The 19,899-nt window shown below is 38.3% G+C and overlaps 2 protein-coding genes across 2 annotated transcripts in view; one reads left to right on the plus strand and one right to left on the minus strand.

The window, feature by feature from the left end:
- LOC112575596 (innexin unc-9-like) overlaps window positions 1-19,899 on the plus strand; it is a 180,133-nt gene that overhangs the window by 38,689 nt on the left and 121,545 nt on the right. The window lies entirely within an intron of this gene.
- On the minus strand, window positions 13,555-16,005 carry LOC112575610. Its single transcript, XM_025257587.1, has 3 exons — window positions 15,417-16,005; window positions 14,959-15,061; window positions 13,555-14,275 (listed from the first exon to the last, which is right to left on the minus strand). The coding sequence occupies exons 1-3, from the start codon at window positions 15,444-15,446 to the stop codon at window positions 13,974-13,976; spliced, it is 435 nt and encodes a 144-aa protein (XP_025113372.1). The 5' UTR covers window positions 15,447-16,005; the 3' UTR covers window positions 13,555-13,973.

Raw genomic sequence — 19,899 nt, forward strand, 5'->3', positions numbered from 1 at the left:
ACTTTTGAAATTTAGTCAGTTGACGATTTCTCTGACGAGAACAGTGACGTAAGCACTGATGTCACATCTAACATCGTACACGACAGGCTTAGACTGTGACAGTGTTGTGACTACACATTGTTGTAATATTTACCTGGCTACCAGTGTCTTGTACAACTCAGGTGTCATGTGACTGACAGGTCCAGCCCCAGCCACACGTCGCTGCCACCAGTGTCCGAGTTCCCTCAGCACGTGACTACTGACGTCACACGGGGTCTTGGGGTCAGACAACTGATCACAGCACAGACACAGACCTGGGATGTCGGCGGGATCACTTGCTCCCAGACACCGACACAGGTCCTGTAAAAGATCCACATCATGGCTTGTGAAATGAGTTAAATATAGAGATGACAGATGTAAGTAAAATACTCTGAACATTAAAGTACTAAGTACAATGTAAGTACAATTCAGTAGCTTAGAATGGCTGTAACACGATAATGCTGTTAAATTGGAAAGAACAACTGCAAACAATGACTTTATTGAAACAAATCGTTTATTTGCCAAGTAACACGACATTGTGAATTCGATTTTATAACGACCGCCATTTATACACACACGTTCGGACCCACTAATAATGTTTTATACACATCCCTTACTCCAAACAATTATTTGCTCTATATACACATACATATTCACTATCGCTACATTTCCTTCAAATTCACACACACTGTCCACATTATCTTTTCGTCTTCTATTGACAAAAAAATGTTTTAAACACATTTAGGTAGTTTGTAAGGTATATCATAGAAGATATGGTAACAGAAAGATAGTGAAACCTGAATGAGGAGGTTGTCACCGGAGATGGCCTGTTGTAGTTGACGAGTCGTGAGGTTGGGGAAGGCGATGACCTTAGTGACGGGCAGACCGGGAGCGATGTCGGACACCAGGTGAGACAACATGGCCTCCGCCTTGTCCAGCTGTGACACGGCGTTACTCAGCTTCTGTCTAATGTTGTTGTCTATGTCCTGCTGTGACATGTTTACAGATTGAATATTGTCACCCAGTGCCTTCACCTCACAGACTACCAGTCCGTACTGTCGATGAATCAGAAGCACATCAAAGTCTCCCTGTTTCCAGTTGTGTGGTAGAGAAGGAGGAAGGTTGGAGGGTCGGGGTAGGTGGGTAGCGGCGGCTGCGTAACAAGGTTCACCCAGGTACTGTCCGAACTGAAGCTGAGTCATTCCAACCATGACATTGCTGTTCTCTTCACACATTTTCTGAAGACAGACAAAAATCCGTTGCATGGCAGCATCGTCTCTGACGTCACTGTCCTGAAGGCGACGAGGCTGAGGAATGGACGAAGATGAACTCGTCGGCACTGGGTTAGACTGTCCAGCCTGTCCAGGTGCTGATGTAAGGACGAGAACCTCCTGAGCAGCAGCTGACTGTCTAGTCATGGGCACGCGGTTGACGTAGACAGGAGGCAGGAAGTAGGCGCGAGAGTCGAGATGAGGGAACGCGGCCTCAACCCACTGTAGCCAGAATGTCTGGGCCTGGTCTGGTAATGGTTCCTGTGTGAACACCAGTCTGGTCAGTTAAATAATAACTGCCTATTAAGTCATTTAAGAATTTCTGTTTTAACTTTACTTGTATTGGCTATTTCTATGTAATACTGGAGATGGCCCGCTGTATTTTCAGTCATCCAGTAAGGTATTTTTTATCTCCTTGGTTAGAGTCTGTTACACTCTGTTCTAATATACATTTGTTTGTCAACAAACAAACCTTTAAACCAATGGTCTGGTTGATGAGCCTGACTGCCGCTTCGATCTGAGTAGGAATACCGCGGATGATGAGAATCTTCATACCTGGTACAGGTGAGGGGTTGGGGTCAAACTCTACATCAGCGCCTGTATTTGTCTTTATCTCTTCCAGGGGGCGTGTGTTCACTATAAATTAAAAATATTATTAGCTATTGTTAATATGGAGTCAAACGAGTGTTTTTGATTTGTTCATTTATTATACGAAAAACTGTAATGGCTTATTGCGATCATTTTTTAAAAATCTTTAGATCATACATAAATCATCATTAGTATACTCGTGATATTAAAGTTAAATTAATTAATTAGATATGTAAGCGTATTATCAACAGTATTACTTCATTTCTCGTTTTCTACAGACGTCATTATCAGGTAGATTTTATCGTTAGGATGTTTTTTCTTGCAAATTTTAAATTCACTATTAACTATTTGTCTGCTTTTAATCGTGATTTGACGCTTTTTGTTCGTAAAAAAATAAAATAAATCGTCAAAATTACAAGTTCACGCTGTAACTGTGAGTAGTTACCGCCTGCTTCGTCAGTCACGGGTTGTAGGTAAACTTTGACCCGTCTACCTCTTGTAGAACTAGGTCTCCCACATCCACATCAACAACAGCACATTCCTTCTATTAGGTCGCTGTCAATGTGATAGTTGTTACAGTTGAGAGAAGGCACAGGTTACATCACTCAGGATATTAATGAATATCACAGGATATGACAGTCAATATGTGCACCAGCATTATACTAAAATAGAGGAACTGAGTTATTGGGATTGATTTTATCATCATCATCATTCATCATCATCAGTCATCATCATCCACCTAATCACCCAGCCGTTCCCGCGCTCAGTACTATAGTACTCACTCCTCCAGCTCTCGGCAGTTACCAGTACCTGTCACAGACCCTTGTCTGAAAGCTTTCAGAAGTGACGCCACGACAACTCATGGTCTGACGTCATCAACTAATCGGAAACAACGCTCGTGTTGCTCTTGCTGAAATGTTTGGTATTTCAAGGACCGAACGACAGAAGATACATTTTTAAGTCTTTTTAAAAAACTGCAGCAGACGTTTTACAAAAGCAGAATTAACTCAGCAAACAGGATGTTAACACACAATCGCAAAACAACCACGAAATTGACAGAATTCCCTATACGTGTTTGCATGTTTAACGAAGGTCACAACACATGCTATAGCCACTGGAAAAAAGTGGTTATATTTACAATAAGAGAAACAAAAAATTGTCTAAAGAGCTTTGTGGACTTTTTTAATATGTTGAAAGTCTGTGTGTTATCAATTTTTGATGAGGGAGTACGGTGGGGGACGTCAGTCAGTGTCATTTGTTTTCCTTTTTCCAAAGAGTTCCAAAACAATCCAGAATGCTTTCTTTAAAGTATAGAGACGGATCACAAAAAGCAGAAGGAAAAGGGGGAAAATTTATATTGTATTGCACTATATACTATATTTTTATCCTTAGTCTTTTAGGCGTGATTTTTTTCCTGGTACAAAGTTAGCAAGTTTTTTTTTAACTAGTCATTTTATTGAAGGGAGGAGTCCATTTCGATGTTCTTCCTTATAACAAAAGAAAATAAACAAAACAAAATGATTATTTCGAAAAGTAAAATAAGAAATAAATGATACAAATAGATAAAACATTTATATATCACCAGAAGAATTAATGTCAAGCTAATGAAAACGAAAACCCCACTAATTCGTGTCTCCCTATTGTTGAGCCCTCATTAGTCTCGGTGCCTTTTTCTCTTTTTTTTTTTAATTTTGTGAAGACGTGTGACTTAATGAGCATGCCACGGCCAAAGAGTGGTATCCAGCTGGATATACCCTCTTGTGGGTAAATTCGGGCAGGTTCGGTAAACGTAAGGAAACGATTTTCCGCGTGGATGTGAGAGGTTGGATGCGGTAAAGAGAACTCTTCGACAGGGCAAAATGGACGTGTAAGCACCCAGACACAGGAGGAACGTGGGCACACCTTCCAGGATATTCTTCGAGATAGCAGTATGATTAGAAAAGTTGAGGTTTGATTCAATCTTGCGTCTTTTCAGACCTTTTTACATGGAATGTACGATACCTTAGATACTGAGTGAATGTGATTGTCCAAGTCATGCTAAATCACTACAAATATATAGTAATGTGTAATAGTAATAGTAATGTGCCAAGCAAAACCTGTTTCTAAAGTGTTAGACTGATGAGGTATGATTAAGAGCCATTCATCATATCAGGTTTAACTCATTCCAATAAAACAAAAATGACAATACCTTTGTAACATTGAGATATACATAGCTATACATTTTCAGACAAATATTTCTTTTTTGTTGTAGACAATGGAAACCAGTTTTCAAAAGAACCACGGCTTTTAATGTGTTCTGCAGCAAAAGGCTGAAGGGTAGGTTTATTTTATCTCAAGCATGTACAGCAGCTATTATACTACATTAATTGCATGCGTTGAAGCACTTTTCTATTCTACTTATCTTACATGATTACTCTTTAAAGTTTTGGCGTATTAATGACATAATTCTATATTAAGATGTATATAGTTCATAGAAAGGATGCATACCACCCGATTAAAGAAAAAGAAGTACAAGCTGCTAAAGTAGGCATGAAAGAATGAGAAAGATAATAACTTGTTAGTAAAATGTGTATATGAGAATCTTCAGGGATTGATACAATAATCTTAGATTATTCCCGAGTCAGGTGATGCCCTGAATGTATTGTATGATGATGACAGATAAGCAGAATCAGCCAAAAATAGTATGCTTTATGGTTGGTGTCAATGAGCAAAAAGTGGTTGATCCAAATGCAAGAAGTATTACAATATGAAAGTACAGTATTAGAGCAATGCTCAGTAGTTAATATAGTTTATTCTACCCCTATGGTTGACACCATTTTATGTAGCTTACCTGCTGTCTAGTGACCTATGGAATTGTGCTGTTTAGGGCTACCAATGCTGGGCACCTCAAAGGGTAAAAGCAAGGCATGTAGCTAGAAGGATGGTCCTTAGGCAGAGCTAATGACGTCCTATAAAAGCACTTTTGGGGATACTAAAATACATACCATTCGTAATGTGTAGGCCTTGAGATTAATTTTTAGATATCCTTATGAATCGATGTACTTTCATGGTACAACAAGTAATGAGCAGTCCACGATGATGGAAAATATTTGTGCTCACTATTCGGGTAATAGATTTTCTTTAGTCAGTGCCATTGATTAGTTATATACAGTCAAATCTCCCTACTATGCCACCCGCTACTATGCCACTCTCGGTATTATGCCACTTTTTGCTCGGTCCCACTATAAATTCAATGTAAAAAAAAATTTACTATGCCACCCCAGACTCTCGCTACTATGCCACTTTTGTGTGACTGTTAAAAAGGCACAAGTTGTGAAATTCCGCGCAGTGCTCGATTATTATACTCTATGGTAGTGTGGGACATTGCAGTTAGGTGGATAGCACGCACGCATAGCACGCACAAGGGAGGGTGGAGGCTGGCGATGGGTGGTGGTCGCTGGCCGGGTGACAGTCACGTGACAGAGGGAGAGCGGGAGGGGTCGACTAGCGACAGGATGCAGGTGCTCGGGATATGGTTGGGGGGGTGAGGATGAAGAGGTGAGGGGGAGAATGAGAGGAGACAGCTAGTGCCAGCAGACGATTCTTGAAGCTTTGGACTGACGGGTAACTTGAACAAATAAAAGCCCATTTTTTACGAACCTCGCTACTATACCACTCTCGCTACCATGCCACTTTGCTCGGTCCCGGTAGGTGCATAGTAGGGAGATTTGACTGTAATCCCTAATGGAAGTACCTTTTCTAATGTAAGGAATACTAGTTCTTATTTTTTTTATTAGTTCTTATTACTATTATATTTTCCAAAAGCTTGAGATTAGTGCTTTCTCTGTATCACTGCTATGTTAATTCCAAGTCATAGCCAAAGCTGGTTGAAACATGAAATGTATTACATTCAAGTAATAGATTAGTAGCTGTAACCCTGCCATACAATATTGAGATGTTTAATATTTTTTATACTTTTAAACTCACAGATCATGGCATGTTTTTTATTATTTTAATCCACTCATTCTCTTCTTCTGTGTCATACAATCAATGTGTAAGAGTTATTGTAAAAATTATTTGAACTTGGGTATAATAAATTAAGTCTACATTTCACTAGGTTTCAGACTTTCACTAGGTTTCAGACTTTACAACACTGAATTTCATCAGTTTGTTGCCTTCGCAGTTCTTATACAAGCAGTGGTTAATCTGTTACAGATTGGACAAATACTAATTCTCTGGAAGTTGCATTAAAGGAATTGCCAAAGGCCAAAAGTAAGACTGAAATTAGTATTTTTCTGTGTCCTTTCTTGTGAACAGGCTTTTGAGATTTTAGTTTTGCTCTTGACCTCTGTTGTGTTCACTTATGCTTATTATTGTGCTCACCCTTTGCTAACTTTGTCACAGACAGTGCTGCTTCCTGTTTATTTTGTGCATTATCCAAATGAATTTAAATTTCGTCGCTGATGAATATTACATCCAAAAATATGCTTATAAATTTATGCAAATTGATTCAAATTGCATAACCACGGTTGAAGTAAATTCTATACATATATTGTTTTTGTCTTATGTACTCATCTATATATTTGCCATATTGTCACCATTTGTTGCACCTGTTAGATTGTTATTGTGTGATTGTTTTAATATGATCTTATGCCCCTAGGTTTACAGCCAATAAACGAAAAGTTATGCCTGTCCCAAATCCGTGTGCTTGTGTGCCTTATGCATGTAAAGCGCTTTAAGTCTGGCTGATGATGGAGAAAGGTGCTATATAAGTGTGCTTATTAACAACTAATGTGTCCTAAAAATTGTTACATCAATGAATTTGCATTGACTTCCTGGATTTCAGTATGATTTTTCAAGAAGGCATTTTTGCAGTCAGACCTATAAGCAGAACAATGGCCTTTACTCATAGATCTTGCTATGGTTGAAACTGTGGTGTGGAATGTGGATCATAGCATTTGCAAGCCTGGATGAATCACAGTCTTTCTCAAGCTGAATTATGTATGCTGCGAATAATTTCAGTCTACATTTTTATCCCATGTGGCATTTTGTAGACAATATAATTTGCATTTTATGCTGTGCGTCCATGTATGCTTGTGTGTGTGTGTCAATTATGAGTTTGCCCAAAGGCTAGGATATGGTGCTATTTGAATTTATTATATTTATGAGTATTTAGCACAATCTTTATCATATTGAATCTTACAGTGCAGTCTGTTCCAAAGCATATTTGTGTGATTGTTTGTAACTAAAAATGCAAGGTTACATATCATTGTTTACCTCTGTGTGCAGGAACACGAGTCACATGGGATGCAATTACAGTTAAAGCATAAGAAAACAGTTTGGGGCCTCTTGGGGCCGTTGATCACATACCCAGTTCAATAGAAATTGAATAAATTTGCCAGAACAATCCAGTTTTGGCTAAATTTGATATTAATTCTTTGATATTAATCAAATTGACCAGAAAATTTATAAAAGTAGAATGAAAAGAAAATAACATTTATTATTTGTGGTTTACATTTGTGCATAGCTTAGGATGCACTTTAAATTTAGTCAGATAAGACATTATGAATCATCTTGCATATTGTGACTTCTGGCTATACATACAAATATTGGCGCTTCAGTAACTGCATTGGCTTTGGAGCAGAGTAGTGCTGAATGATTTTCCATTGCAGTCCTAACAGCAGATTGTAAATGTGATTCATATACATCAAGTCAATACTGTCATGTATATATGGAGTAAGTGTGCTGTTTTCTCTTTTTCGTTTGTTTTAAATTTGTATTAATAATTTCGCTCATTGTAAAATTCTTCTTCAATGTGGACATAAAAAACATTTCATGGATTAAAAAGTGTATATCAGTTTTCAGAAGAAATATGCAGTTGATGTCTTTGCCTGTTTTGAATGTGTCTCAAAGTAAATGTGTAACAAAAGTATGGATGGTGGAAAGAGGTCGCAGCTTTATCTGTAACTTTAAAACAGACTCAGTTTCCCTCCTCCTCCTCCTTCTTTCCTCATCTTTTTGATTGATAATTTCTTTCTGATGAAAAAAAAACAGTTTTAGAACTGATCTTGATGTCAGATCTTAAGGTGTGATTTAAAAGAAAGACCGAGCAGCGCTGACAAAAGATAATTCAAACAGCTGACAAAATTGAAAACCGTTATGCTTACACTATTCCGGCTTAAGAAGGACGGGCAAGACAACAGAGGATGATAAAGAACCATGAACCTTGTGTGGCTATGACTCCAGCTTTTATTCTAGCGCCGCTTTGACAGTATATAATACAGTAAATCCAATAACACAGTAGAGCACAAATTCGTAAAACATATATAGGTGTGTTGCATAACGACGGAAGTATTTAGCAATTCTGAACTTGGCTTTAATTAATACTTGGCGTCTATATCCCCCTCGGTGACACCATACACAGCTTACTTCCCTACGCAACATATGAGCATTTGGTCTTTTCTTGACCGAAACCGTCAAATGAAACACGTGGATCACAACAGACACAGCAGCGATTGACACACTTGAACATGACTTACAGAAGCACTATCATACAGTTTGCTACATAGTACGGATGCCGAAGTTTAGTCTAGTCATGTTACTACTCGAGGAACATAGGGCCGCAACAACACCTTGCCATCGGACCCGGTTGGGCAGCCATGCCTCATTTGGGTTCATGTGGTTCCGATATCCTTTGTCTCACTTTCTACTGTTCTTTTCCAAGTCTGCTTCGGTCTCCCAACTCTCCTCTTTCCCTGAGGGTTCCAGTCAAGTGCCTGCTTGGCAATGGTGTCAGGTGGTTTGCAGGGTGTGTCCTGTTCAGCCCCATTTGCGCTTTTTGATGTCTTGACTAGTGGCATTATGGTTAGTTCTTTTCCACAGGATGCTGTTGGAGATCTTTTCAGTCCATCTTATTCCCTTTATATGGCGTAGATGGCCTATGTCGCTCTCCAGGTTTCAGAACCATACAGTAGGACTGCCTTCACAATTGTGTTGAAGATGCGGGTCTTACTGCGGAAGGAGAATGCTCGGGATGGGGCGTAGGCTGTTGATATGCGCACGCTGGCGCATCTTGTTGCTAAATATCTTTAATCTCGTCTGTCATTCTGTAGTTAACGATTTTGTATGTTATGTTGGGTTTTTTTTTCCCGCAAAGCGCCATGAGCCATAGGACCGCAATATGGCGCTATACAAGTTTACAATAATTATGACGATGATGATAATAATAAGAGGCATGTCTGGCCTTTTTTGATGTCATCGTCCGTCCAACATCTCTGTTGACAATGCTCCTCAGATACGTGAAGCGGTCTGTTTCCAGGATGTTCTCTCCTTGAAGTTGGATTGGGAGTTCCTGCTTGTTGTGGATTCTCATCACTTCGGTCTTCTTACTGCTGACCTTTGAAGCCAGTACGGATGCTAAAGACACCCTCGAAATTCATAATCTCTTTTACCATTTTCACCGGTCTGTAAAGCGAATAAAAGCATTCGAGATCCAGTCCCTGAGAAAACAGTTCCGAATTTCTTCTATTCATCACAAGACTAATGAAGATGTGCGAATCATGATGGGCCAACGAGAACCCCTTCTGGCGACGGGAAAATCGTCTCTTGTCTGGCCATGTAACCAGCCACAAGACTTTAGTGAAGAACATCCTCTGGAAAACCCTTGAGTGAGGACAAAGACAATGAGGGTTGAGGAAGAACCAACATAAAATATAGGGCTAAACATGCCACTCAGCAGGAATGATGCAAGACTTGCGCAAGAACTGTCTCAATGTCCCCGACGATACCACAGTATTGTGTAAAAGAAGATATGAATGAATAATCAATTAGTCTTCCAATGAAAACAAATCGACGATTGTTTAACACAAGTCAAATAACAGATTTATAGGTACATAAAAATAGAAAATCGCGCGGGCATACTTATGTGTGGCAACTCTTCACCCGCCCCGGGAGTTTGGTGCTAGAATTCAGTAGGCTAGGCAGGTGGATTAGAATCGAAATAGCAGTTGCGTGTGTGTGTGTGTGAGAGAGAGAGTAATGTAAATAAATCTGTCTTTAAACCTATTTACCTGTGGGAACATGTCTGTCCACAAGAATGCTAGCTTGTTGCACTTATGTCCTGGTCGTGCGAATGAGCTGAACGTTGATCACTGTAGTGAACGAGATTCGTGTTGTCCGTAGTTGTGACAGCAGAAGAATGCACCAAAGAAAACACACTTTTGTTGGGTACAATGCAGGGATTTTGTGGATTTAAGGTCGGCTAAGTGCGGGTGTGCAGTAGATGAGAAAAAAACAAAACAAAAAACAACCCACACCAACACAAGGCTAGGTACATTAGATAGATAACGCACCCGACGAAGGAAAGCCAGAATTTCTACAATTACTCCAATGCTACAAGGTTGTCCTCCACTTAAAGGAAGCTGCTTATCTCTACTAGCTGCTCATTCACATAGGTTTCTGTTTTGCTAACACTGTTATTTTGTGGTCACATGTGTCTTAGTGTCACGGGACGGCTCTCGTCACTTGGACTGATTCCATCCTCTCCTCCCGCGGGGACCGCTCGTCTCGTAGCGGGAAAAGATACATCCAATACATATTAAGAAATGATATATTTACGAAAAAGTTCTATATTATTAGAAGTTAAACGTTAAAGTCCCAGAAGTAACCAAGACCTTCATGTCTGACCTTACTCTTAGAACGGAAGATGACCTCTTGTTTGCATTTAGGGTTTATTTGTGTGTCTGTTGTTCCTGTATCTCATCTACTCCTGTCTTTGCCCCCTTTTCTCTGTCTGCATTGTCTCTTATACATTAGGTGTAATTTACCATTTTGTTTAACCTTTCTTTTCTGAATAACTCCCAGCAAACGCAAGATTCGGCCAAGCTAGGGAAAGTCTTGTAACATTGGTTTGCCCATTGCCAGTCATCCCCCAAACAAGCAACGTTCACGGTGCGCGCACAACTATCGCAGCTGTTGCTCTATCTAAATCCGTGATACCACTTTGAGGTTGAAACTGTACGCCCCTTTGATATTCGATTGCAGATGAGTTTTTACAAGTTATGAAAGTGGAAAGTTGCCCGCTGTAATCAATAGAAAGATACAGATGCATGTGGTGTTAGGTGGTCGTCTTTTGTGGCGTGATTTTTCTGACGAACACCCATTGTAGTGTGAAAGTACATATAACTGGTTTAACTTTTAGTGGCATTGTGCTACTTCTTTAATTCTTCTCGAACATTGCCTGCTTGATTCTCACCTCCTTTGAAGATTTCCCTAATCTGCAACAACCCATTTTGCCAGTTTGCGAAAACTTGTCAATGTTGTGCTCGTGTAGTCGGTGTGTGTTTATGTACAGCAATAAGAGGGCGCTGTTGGAAGTGATCTACACATACAACTACTGATGACAGTCCGCACCATCGTGATTGACCCCGATCATGTCGAAAAGCAGTTCACGCGAACACACTCACGATCAACACACACGTTTGCGTTCACGGTGCAATCGCAATCGTGGGTTCATCGATTTGTATACACTATAGCTGGCACCGTACACCAACGGAACTGCTACCTTCCCCGACACATACTCCTCCAGAATGCCACGGACCCGAGCATAGCCAGAGCCTACTACTTCTATGATACGTTGTAAACAAACGCACGCACACACACACGCGCGAGTAAAATTTTGTCTCGCATTTACAACAAATACCACACTCTCGTTTTTCAAGCTCTTTTCAATTTATTGAACATACACTTTAATGAAGTACAGTAAAATAGCTATTTGTGCTTGGTCAAGCGGTGGATTTACAGTGATAGTGTTTGTCTGACCACAGAAGTCTCCCTGCTAGATGCAAAATACGGGGAAAGAAACAATTTATTGATTTTATTTATGGAAAAGGCCTTCCGCATATTTCAAGCCGAATCCAAACAATACACAATACAATACAATGCAAAAACATACATCATAATCTAGAGTTCTAGACGAACTGTATAGAGTCAAATATTCAGTTATTAGTTACATTATTAACTACAAACTTGTCAGTACTTTCTACCAGCATGGATAACTGGAAAGCAGATGGTAATAGTGTTTACATTTCTTTCTCACTACCCTGTATCTTTTTCATAAGAACATAACATGTATTACCGACTCTACAACACCTGGACAAAAGGGACATGACAGGATAGTAGCAATGTCACTTTGAATGATCACAAAATGCAAGAAATGTGAAAAAACATGAAAATAGTGGTGAATGCACACCATGTGCCAAAAACATATGGTTATCCCAATGACACTTTTTTTGGGCACTCCATGAAACATCCACAATAGCACAACAAACAGATAGTCTTGTTGAAAGCAATCAAATCTAGATATTTGTACATATTTATACATTTGACTATGTCCTTTTCCATGTGCCATTTCTCCCTCTTTGACAGGTAACCACCATTGCAGAACACAAAAATAGATTTCTCAAGATTTATAACAAAGCATACCTGTTTATATAACATCCTTAGTAAGAATATGTTGTAAGTAAATAACATGATATACTAGTGAAAATTCTTTTCACTTAATTTTCCTCAAAGCAAAAACTGTGTTTGTTTCCCTGTTTTATTTACTACCATCACTTCAAACTTTTAGGAGAATGAGCAACGAGAAGGCAGTATACTGTTATGTACAATTCTTTTCTCAAATGATAGTCTCTAGACATATATTGTGCCACAGCAATATACTTAAGAATAAGCTCGTGCCTTGCTCCAGAGTGGCATATAAAATATATTAAAAGGCTTGTTTCTGTGGGTGAAAGCAACTGGATGAACGGTGTGAATATGTCTTGTATGTATACTATAAAAAAAAAAAAGTACATTGCTAAAAACAGAATCAGAAGGTTACACCGTTCTTGGTTCAAAAATGTAGCAATGAATTCATAAAGCCTTTGTTGATGTTGGTTGTAGCAATGCTTTAAAACAAAATAAACATGCTATCATCCCTTAAATACCTTTAAAACATCCCATAACCTTTCGTTTGGGGAGTGAGGTGTTGAGACCAATAAACATATCAATTGTCCCCTTCAGTAAACTGACTAAAGAAAGTAATAGCTCAACAACTTATGGAAAAAAGTGTTCTTCCTCTTCATCGTCTTCACCAGATTTCGAATCGATATCTGAGTGAAGATCACTAATCACATCTATTAATTCCTCATGAAATAGAAGATATGTTTTTGAAAGACATGGCCTAAAATTATCAGTAGGCATTAGACAATGTTGATAAATTCTCTTTATATCAAAACGTCGGGAAACTGATGTGCACAGATTAGGCATATTTTCAAAAACTTAAATTGCAACCATGTGAAAATATTATGTACAAATCAAGTGTAATAAACTTTTGTGGGTGTTTTTGTTTGCAGAATACAGCAACTGTGTTTAAATATTTCTTAAAATGCCTAATCCTTAACCCATACAACATACCAGACTACATATTGGGCACTTCTTGCCCAGGAAGTCATGGGCATGAGCTGTCTCAAGACATAACACCTGATGATGGTGAAATTCTATAATTGTGTTACCTACAATAAACAATTAAACAAACACATAAAATACCATTTTCACAATCCACATATTATGTAGTCATGGAAACTGGTGTATTGTCCTTTTGATACGGGCGTGTGTGTGTGTGTGCTCACTTCTGCCATTGCTGATGTTATTGTTGCTGTTTTTGATTTTCTATCTGACTGCTTGCATGCTGGAAGACACATCTCCTTTGCTGGACAATAAAGTTATCTTATCTTATCTTCTTTCCATAGTTTCCAAATAATGTAAACTGAAATTATTGGCTTATAACCCTTGCAATTAAACTATATTTACATCCATCAAATGAAACTGTCGCACTACTTGACTACAGGTCTAGTGGCACTGATACAGTTCTCTATGGAGTCATTAAGCAATATACCCTGAGGAGTTTCTTGAAAGTTAGACTTATTGGACAACATATGACGATATGTTTAGCAAGTATCTTGTACATGTTGCTGTAGTCATGCTGTGACAAAATATGATAGCATGTTTATCCAGTGCCTTGTACATGTTTCTGTAGTCTCTGCTGTGACAACACATTATGATGTGTTTACCAAGTGTCTAGTACATGTTGCTATAGTCATGCTGTGACAAAATGATAGCATGTTTACCCAGTGCCTTGTACATGTTTCTGTAGTCCCTGCTGCGACTATGTAGAAAAGTTGTCCTCCGCTCCGATGCCATGCAAAATTTCTGGAGAGACATTTGTCCTTCTAACTGTAGCATTCTGCATAGCTCCATCACTTTCATGCAAAATGCGGTCCCTGGCTTCTTTGGTGTTGCTGGCCATAAGCCATTTCTTATTAGTGTTACTGCTTCTGGCTCACATTCACAGAACTGTACTTTCATGATGTGATCTCTGCCTATAATAATAATAAAGAAAAGAACATAAAACGTGCTTTTAGAATTTGATACTGTTCTACCTTTACAGAAATATTATGCAACATCTTCTCATTGTCGAAATATGCTGCCTACTTCTTTTCTTTCCACACTACATGTTAAAGTCCAGCCTAAGGTAATTCAGTAAAGTAAATATTCTTACCTTTCAGAATTGTAAATTAAAGCTAGTTAGAGCTTTCGTTTATAATTGTATTATTACGTATCCATTTCTTTGAATCTATTTCATATATTTATTTTGTCTGACATTCAACAGTTAGTGCAAAATAAAAGTAAACATAGAAAAACATAATTTATAGATCATTAAACCAAAAAGTGCCAATAGGTTATAAATAAATATAAAGTCTGGCAAGGCAGACAGCCCTGTAAGCAGATGCCACATGCGAAGAAAAAGAATTGCATGCCCGAGACGAAAGCAAAACCAGGACAGCTAACCCTCACTGGTGAAAGTCCTGGCTTCCGAACATTTATTCACATTAAGTATCTATTAATTAACATTTATTCACAAGCTTGTTTGTTTTGGTTAAGACAAGGTTCTTCCATAATGTGATATTTTGAATGCATGACAGTAAAATGTGAAAAAAAATTAAGAAGAAATGCTTGGGTAAAATCTGTTTTTCTAGAAAACATAATAATCTTGCATATGTACCTTGTGCATCAAAAACTCCAATCTGATGGTAGTAGAGCTTGTCACACTGGTGCTCAGACAAAATGGTTGCTTCTCTTTTCACAGGTAGATACAATGATGCGTCCTGACAAAACAATAGCAAGTTTTAACATAAGCTTGCAGCATTCAAGTCTATAAATATGCCATAATCAAATTATGGAATTTATATAAGTTTCAAACCTCATCAAAAGTAGAATCCATGACATTCTAATGCACAATGGTGTATCAGTTCTTACATTAGCTAAGTCTTACCACATTTCTGATTCCTTTCAGTTGATTTTATGAAGCATGTGCTTATATATATATACAGAGAGAGAGAATATATATTGAGAGAATATATTTTCAGATTGCCGATACCATTGTGTATATTTACATTTACATAACAATCTAAAAGATTATAAAAATATATATATCCACAAATGTTGATATACTGTACTTACTTCTTTCCAACTGTATGTCTGATGATACATCACCAAACAGTAGATCTTTTCATCACATGATTTGCAATAGTCTTCCAGGTCCACAATCAGGACACAAGACAATCTCTGGGACCTGTGCACAGCCACAGAAGCTGCATTTTTTTTTTTTTTTTGGCAGGTCTGAATTCTTCAATGTGGACATGAACAAGACCTGCTCGCAGATCTTTCCAGCCCTCAGCCTCGGACACTTTTTTTCTTCTTGTGATTGCTGACTCCAGTTTCACCTGGTCTCGTAAGAATTGAATAGAACTAACTTTCTAATACATCCTGCTATCTCGAAGAATATCCTGGAAGGTGTCACGTTCCTCCTGTTGTTGGGTGCGTACACGTCCATTTTGCCCCTGTTGAAGAGTTCACTTTCCAATTTCCTCACATCCACCGCGGAAAATCGTTCCTTACGTTTACCAACCTGCCCGAATTTACCGTATATCCAGCTGGATACCACTTTCTTGGCCGTGGCATGCTTCATTAAGTGCACACGTCTTCACAAAATTAAAAAAAGAGAGAAAAATCACCGAGACTAATGGAGGAGCTCAAACAGGGAGACACGAATTAGTGGGGTTCTCGTTTTCATTAGCTTTGACATTAATTCTTCTTGGTGATATAATAAATGTTTTATATATTTGTATCATTTTATTTCTAATTTTACTTTTCGAAACAACCAGAGTTTGGTTTTGTTTTTTTTGTTTTGTTTTGTTTTTGTTTTAAGGAGAGAAAACATCGAAATGACTACTCCCTTCAATAATATGACTAGTCTAAAAAAAAAAATACTTGCTAACTTTGTACCAGAAAAACATCAAACCTTAAAAGACTAAGGATAAAATATAGTATTGTAGTGCATACAATATATCATTTCCCCTCTTTTTCTTCAGCTTTTGCGACCCGCCTCTATACTTTTTAGAAAGCATTCTGGACTTGTTTTGGAACTCTTTGGAAAAGGAAAACAAATGACACTGACTGACGTCCCCCCACCCCTACTCCTCATCAAAATGATAACAACACAGACTTTCACATATTAAAAAAGTTCACAAAGCTCTTTAGACAATTTGTTTCTTTTTATTATAAATATAACCACTTTTCCCAGTGCTATAGCCTGTGTTGTTGACCCTTCGTTAAACCATGCAAACACGTATAGGAATTCTGTCAATTTCGTGTTTGCCGATGTGTTTAATCCATTTGCTGATTAATTCTGCTTTTGTAAAACGTCTGCTGCATTTTTAAAAAGAATTAATAATCGTATCTTCTGTCGTTCGGTGCTTAATTCGACCTTTTCTAGTCGGGTTTTCGAAAAGGAAAACGAATCGACACGGAATGACGCCCTGGCATTAATTCACTATACGGTATATCGTCATCTAAGCAACCTTTCCATACCAACAAATCTACAAAGCGACAATTTAATTTTGGCATTTTAAATCCTACATAAATTTCGCTTTCACAAACGGAAGACAATCTGCAGGCCGGAAATCTGCCAGTGTCGCAGCAAAATTTGCTTCACAACTAATAATAATAACAATGATCGAGAGCTTGCAAACGTACGTACATTAGATACAAAAAATAAATTTTTAATTATTTAATTTAATAAATTAAGTTATAAATAACGTAATTTCAATTTATTTTTTATTAATTTAATTTATAAATAATTCCATTTAAAATTATTTTTAATTTAGTTTATAAATTATTTAAATTTAATTTATAAATAATTCCATATAAAATTATTTTTAATTTAGTTAATAAATTATATAAATTTATTTCAAATAATAACTGGTGCTTAAAATAGACAATACCAAATACCAACATATTTCAGCAAGAGCAACAAAGAAGCCGTTTGTTCCGATTAGTTGATGACGTCAGACCATGATGTCGTGGCTCACTTCTGAAAGCTTTCAGACAAGGGTCTGTGACAGGTACTGGGTAACTGCCGAGAGCTGGAGGATGAGTATAGCACTGAGCGCGGGAACGGCTGGGTGTATTAGGTGGATGATGATGATGATGATGATGATGATGATGATGATGATGATGATAATAATAATAATAATAATAATAATAATAATAATAACAATAAAAATAAAAAAAATAAAAATAATGACGCACGTGATGCGTCCACACTGACAGAAAAATTGTAGGCGCTGAAGGCTGAGAAAGAGAAAGTTGAGCCATGAGTTTATTTCTGTGTGAATATGGCCAGAAAGACAGGGGAGAAAGAAAGGAAGGAAGGACGAATAAAAAGAACGAAAGAAAATCTGTTTTTTCGCTTGATGGCGATATCTTTTTCAAGTCGTGGAGATCTTGAGCCTCAGCTCGATTCATTTAGCTCTCTTTCTTGCCGAGCCTTTCATGTGTCCTGACTGTGGGGAATAGGCAACTGCTCTCGGTTGTTCGTGGACACACTCCACCGGCTCCCCCACCGCCACTTTGGCTAAATCTAATTAATGAGATCAAGAGCAGGCGACTCCTGCAAGCCCTCCAGCGCTCGGACATTCTGTGTTCATGTCTATGTACTGCGCGTGCGTGAGTAGGTATGTGCGTGTGTATGGTTACAAGTGTGTGTGTGTGTGTGAGAGAGAGGGAACAGTACCATTTGTACATCCAGATGTGTGTTCGCCTGTAACTGTGTTGGTGCTTGCGTGTGTTAATGTGTTTGTGTGTTTGATGTTCTGCTTGTATGCTTGTGCGTGCGTTTCTGCGTTTGAGTCCTCATCGCTATTATATTCTATACCTCCTCCCTCTGTTAAACCTTCTTCCTAGACCGATGGCAGTTAGAGTGGTACAGCACCTCGATGTCTGTGTCTAAAAAACTTCTTCTTGCTCACTTGCAGAACAAAAATGAAAAAAAAATCTTATTATATTAGAAATGGTTACATTATACATGATATTATTGAAGGTTGCACCATAAAAGATTATATTATAAAGGTGATATTATTGAAAACTATATTTAAAAAGTTTTATTCTTGAAGTTTTATATACCATATAAGGTTTTATTATAGGTTATATTATAGAAGGTTGTACTGTAAAGATACTAGAGAAGGTAAAGGCGAGGAAGGCCGTGCCCTAAACACAGTGAATCACTTACTATCATCTTCTACGACCATCAGAGACTGAGACTCGTTATGACCTACCACAAACAAGAGTTTTATGCATCACAGAAAAATGCAATCGTGAGTGGCACATGCCTACCTGTGAATGAAAATGACAATAAGCATACGACACCTGTTTAAAGGACTTGATGCACACACACAGAGTTTAAAAAAACATTTATACACAAACACATATATATATATACATTCTTTCTCTGTGTGTTTGTGTACACGAGCTCGCATTATGTGTGTGTGTGAGAGAGAGCTCATGCTCAAGCGTACTTGCCTGGCTGTAACTTGGGGAAACAACAAGAAGAAGGAAAGAGGATAAAAACAAAGAAAAAAGGTTGTGCACTCAGTCCTGTAGTTTAGAGCAAACGGAAATGTGACTGCAGCTGCAGTGTTACAAGGAGGAGAGAGGCTTCCGAAGATAAAAGGGAAGCAATTGTTGACTTAAGAAAGCGGCGGTTGGTGGCGTTTTGGATGTGGATCATCTGGCAAAAATTCACGGAAAATGGAAGGCGAGGAATTTAAATTGCTGTTTGGACGACAAAAAAAAAAAAAAAAAAAAAATGGAGAAAAAAAAAAAGGAACAAAAAGATAATCGCGCGCATGCGCACACACGCACACACAAACACACGTTCTTCTTTTCCTAATCTCTCTCCTTTTTCTGTTACGCAGGCAAGCGCGCGCACACTCACACACACCAACTCACTGACCCCCTCCACCCCACCCTCCCATACACACAGCAGGGGGGGGGGAGAGAGAGAGAGAGAGAAACAGAAGGAGATAGAATCAGCACATACAAACTATGGTTTTCCAATACAGACTATGGTTCCTGTTCATTGCCCTTCGTTAAACACGAATTTTAATAGAAAATGTCATTGGAAATCGACCCAGTATTAACATTTTCCGACCATTCCAATCATTGTGTTGTTTAAGCAATGGATTAACACCCAAAATGTCAGATCCTCAGGTTAGTCTGCTACATTCAAAGTGCTTAAATTCATTTTATGCTTATTAACATTTAAAAGTTGTATTCTCCCACTCTCTTTATTAATTTTCTGTATCTTGGACTTTGTTCAGTCATTAATCAACGACATTCATTAATCTTTGCACAACATCGTTGTTAGTCCATAATCTCTAATTTTTTCTTAATTTATCTTTACTGAAACTTTTTCATCGCGCTTTGTTACGCTGACCGATTGCGTGATCCATCTGCAAACCATTGTACCCCACCTGACATCAAATCCCAATCTTTACCAGTCCTATCAAAAGTCCGGGTAGCTTTGCAGTTAGGTGCACTGGCAGTTGAGATAACTCCTAGCAGGGAACAAACAACCCCTTCCATGTGCCATCCAGGTCACATG

Source organism: Pomacea canaliculata, linkage group LG11, assembly GCF_003073045.1.
Source record: "Pomacea canaliculata isolate SZHN2017 linkage group LG11, ASM307304v1, whole genome shotgun sequence".
NCBI lineage: Eukaryota > Metazoa > Mollusca > Gastropoda > Architaenioglossa > Ampullariidae > Pomacea > Pomacea canaliculata.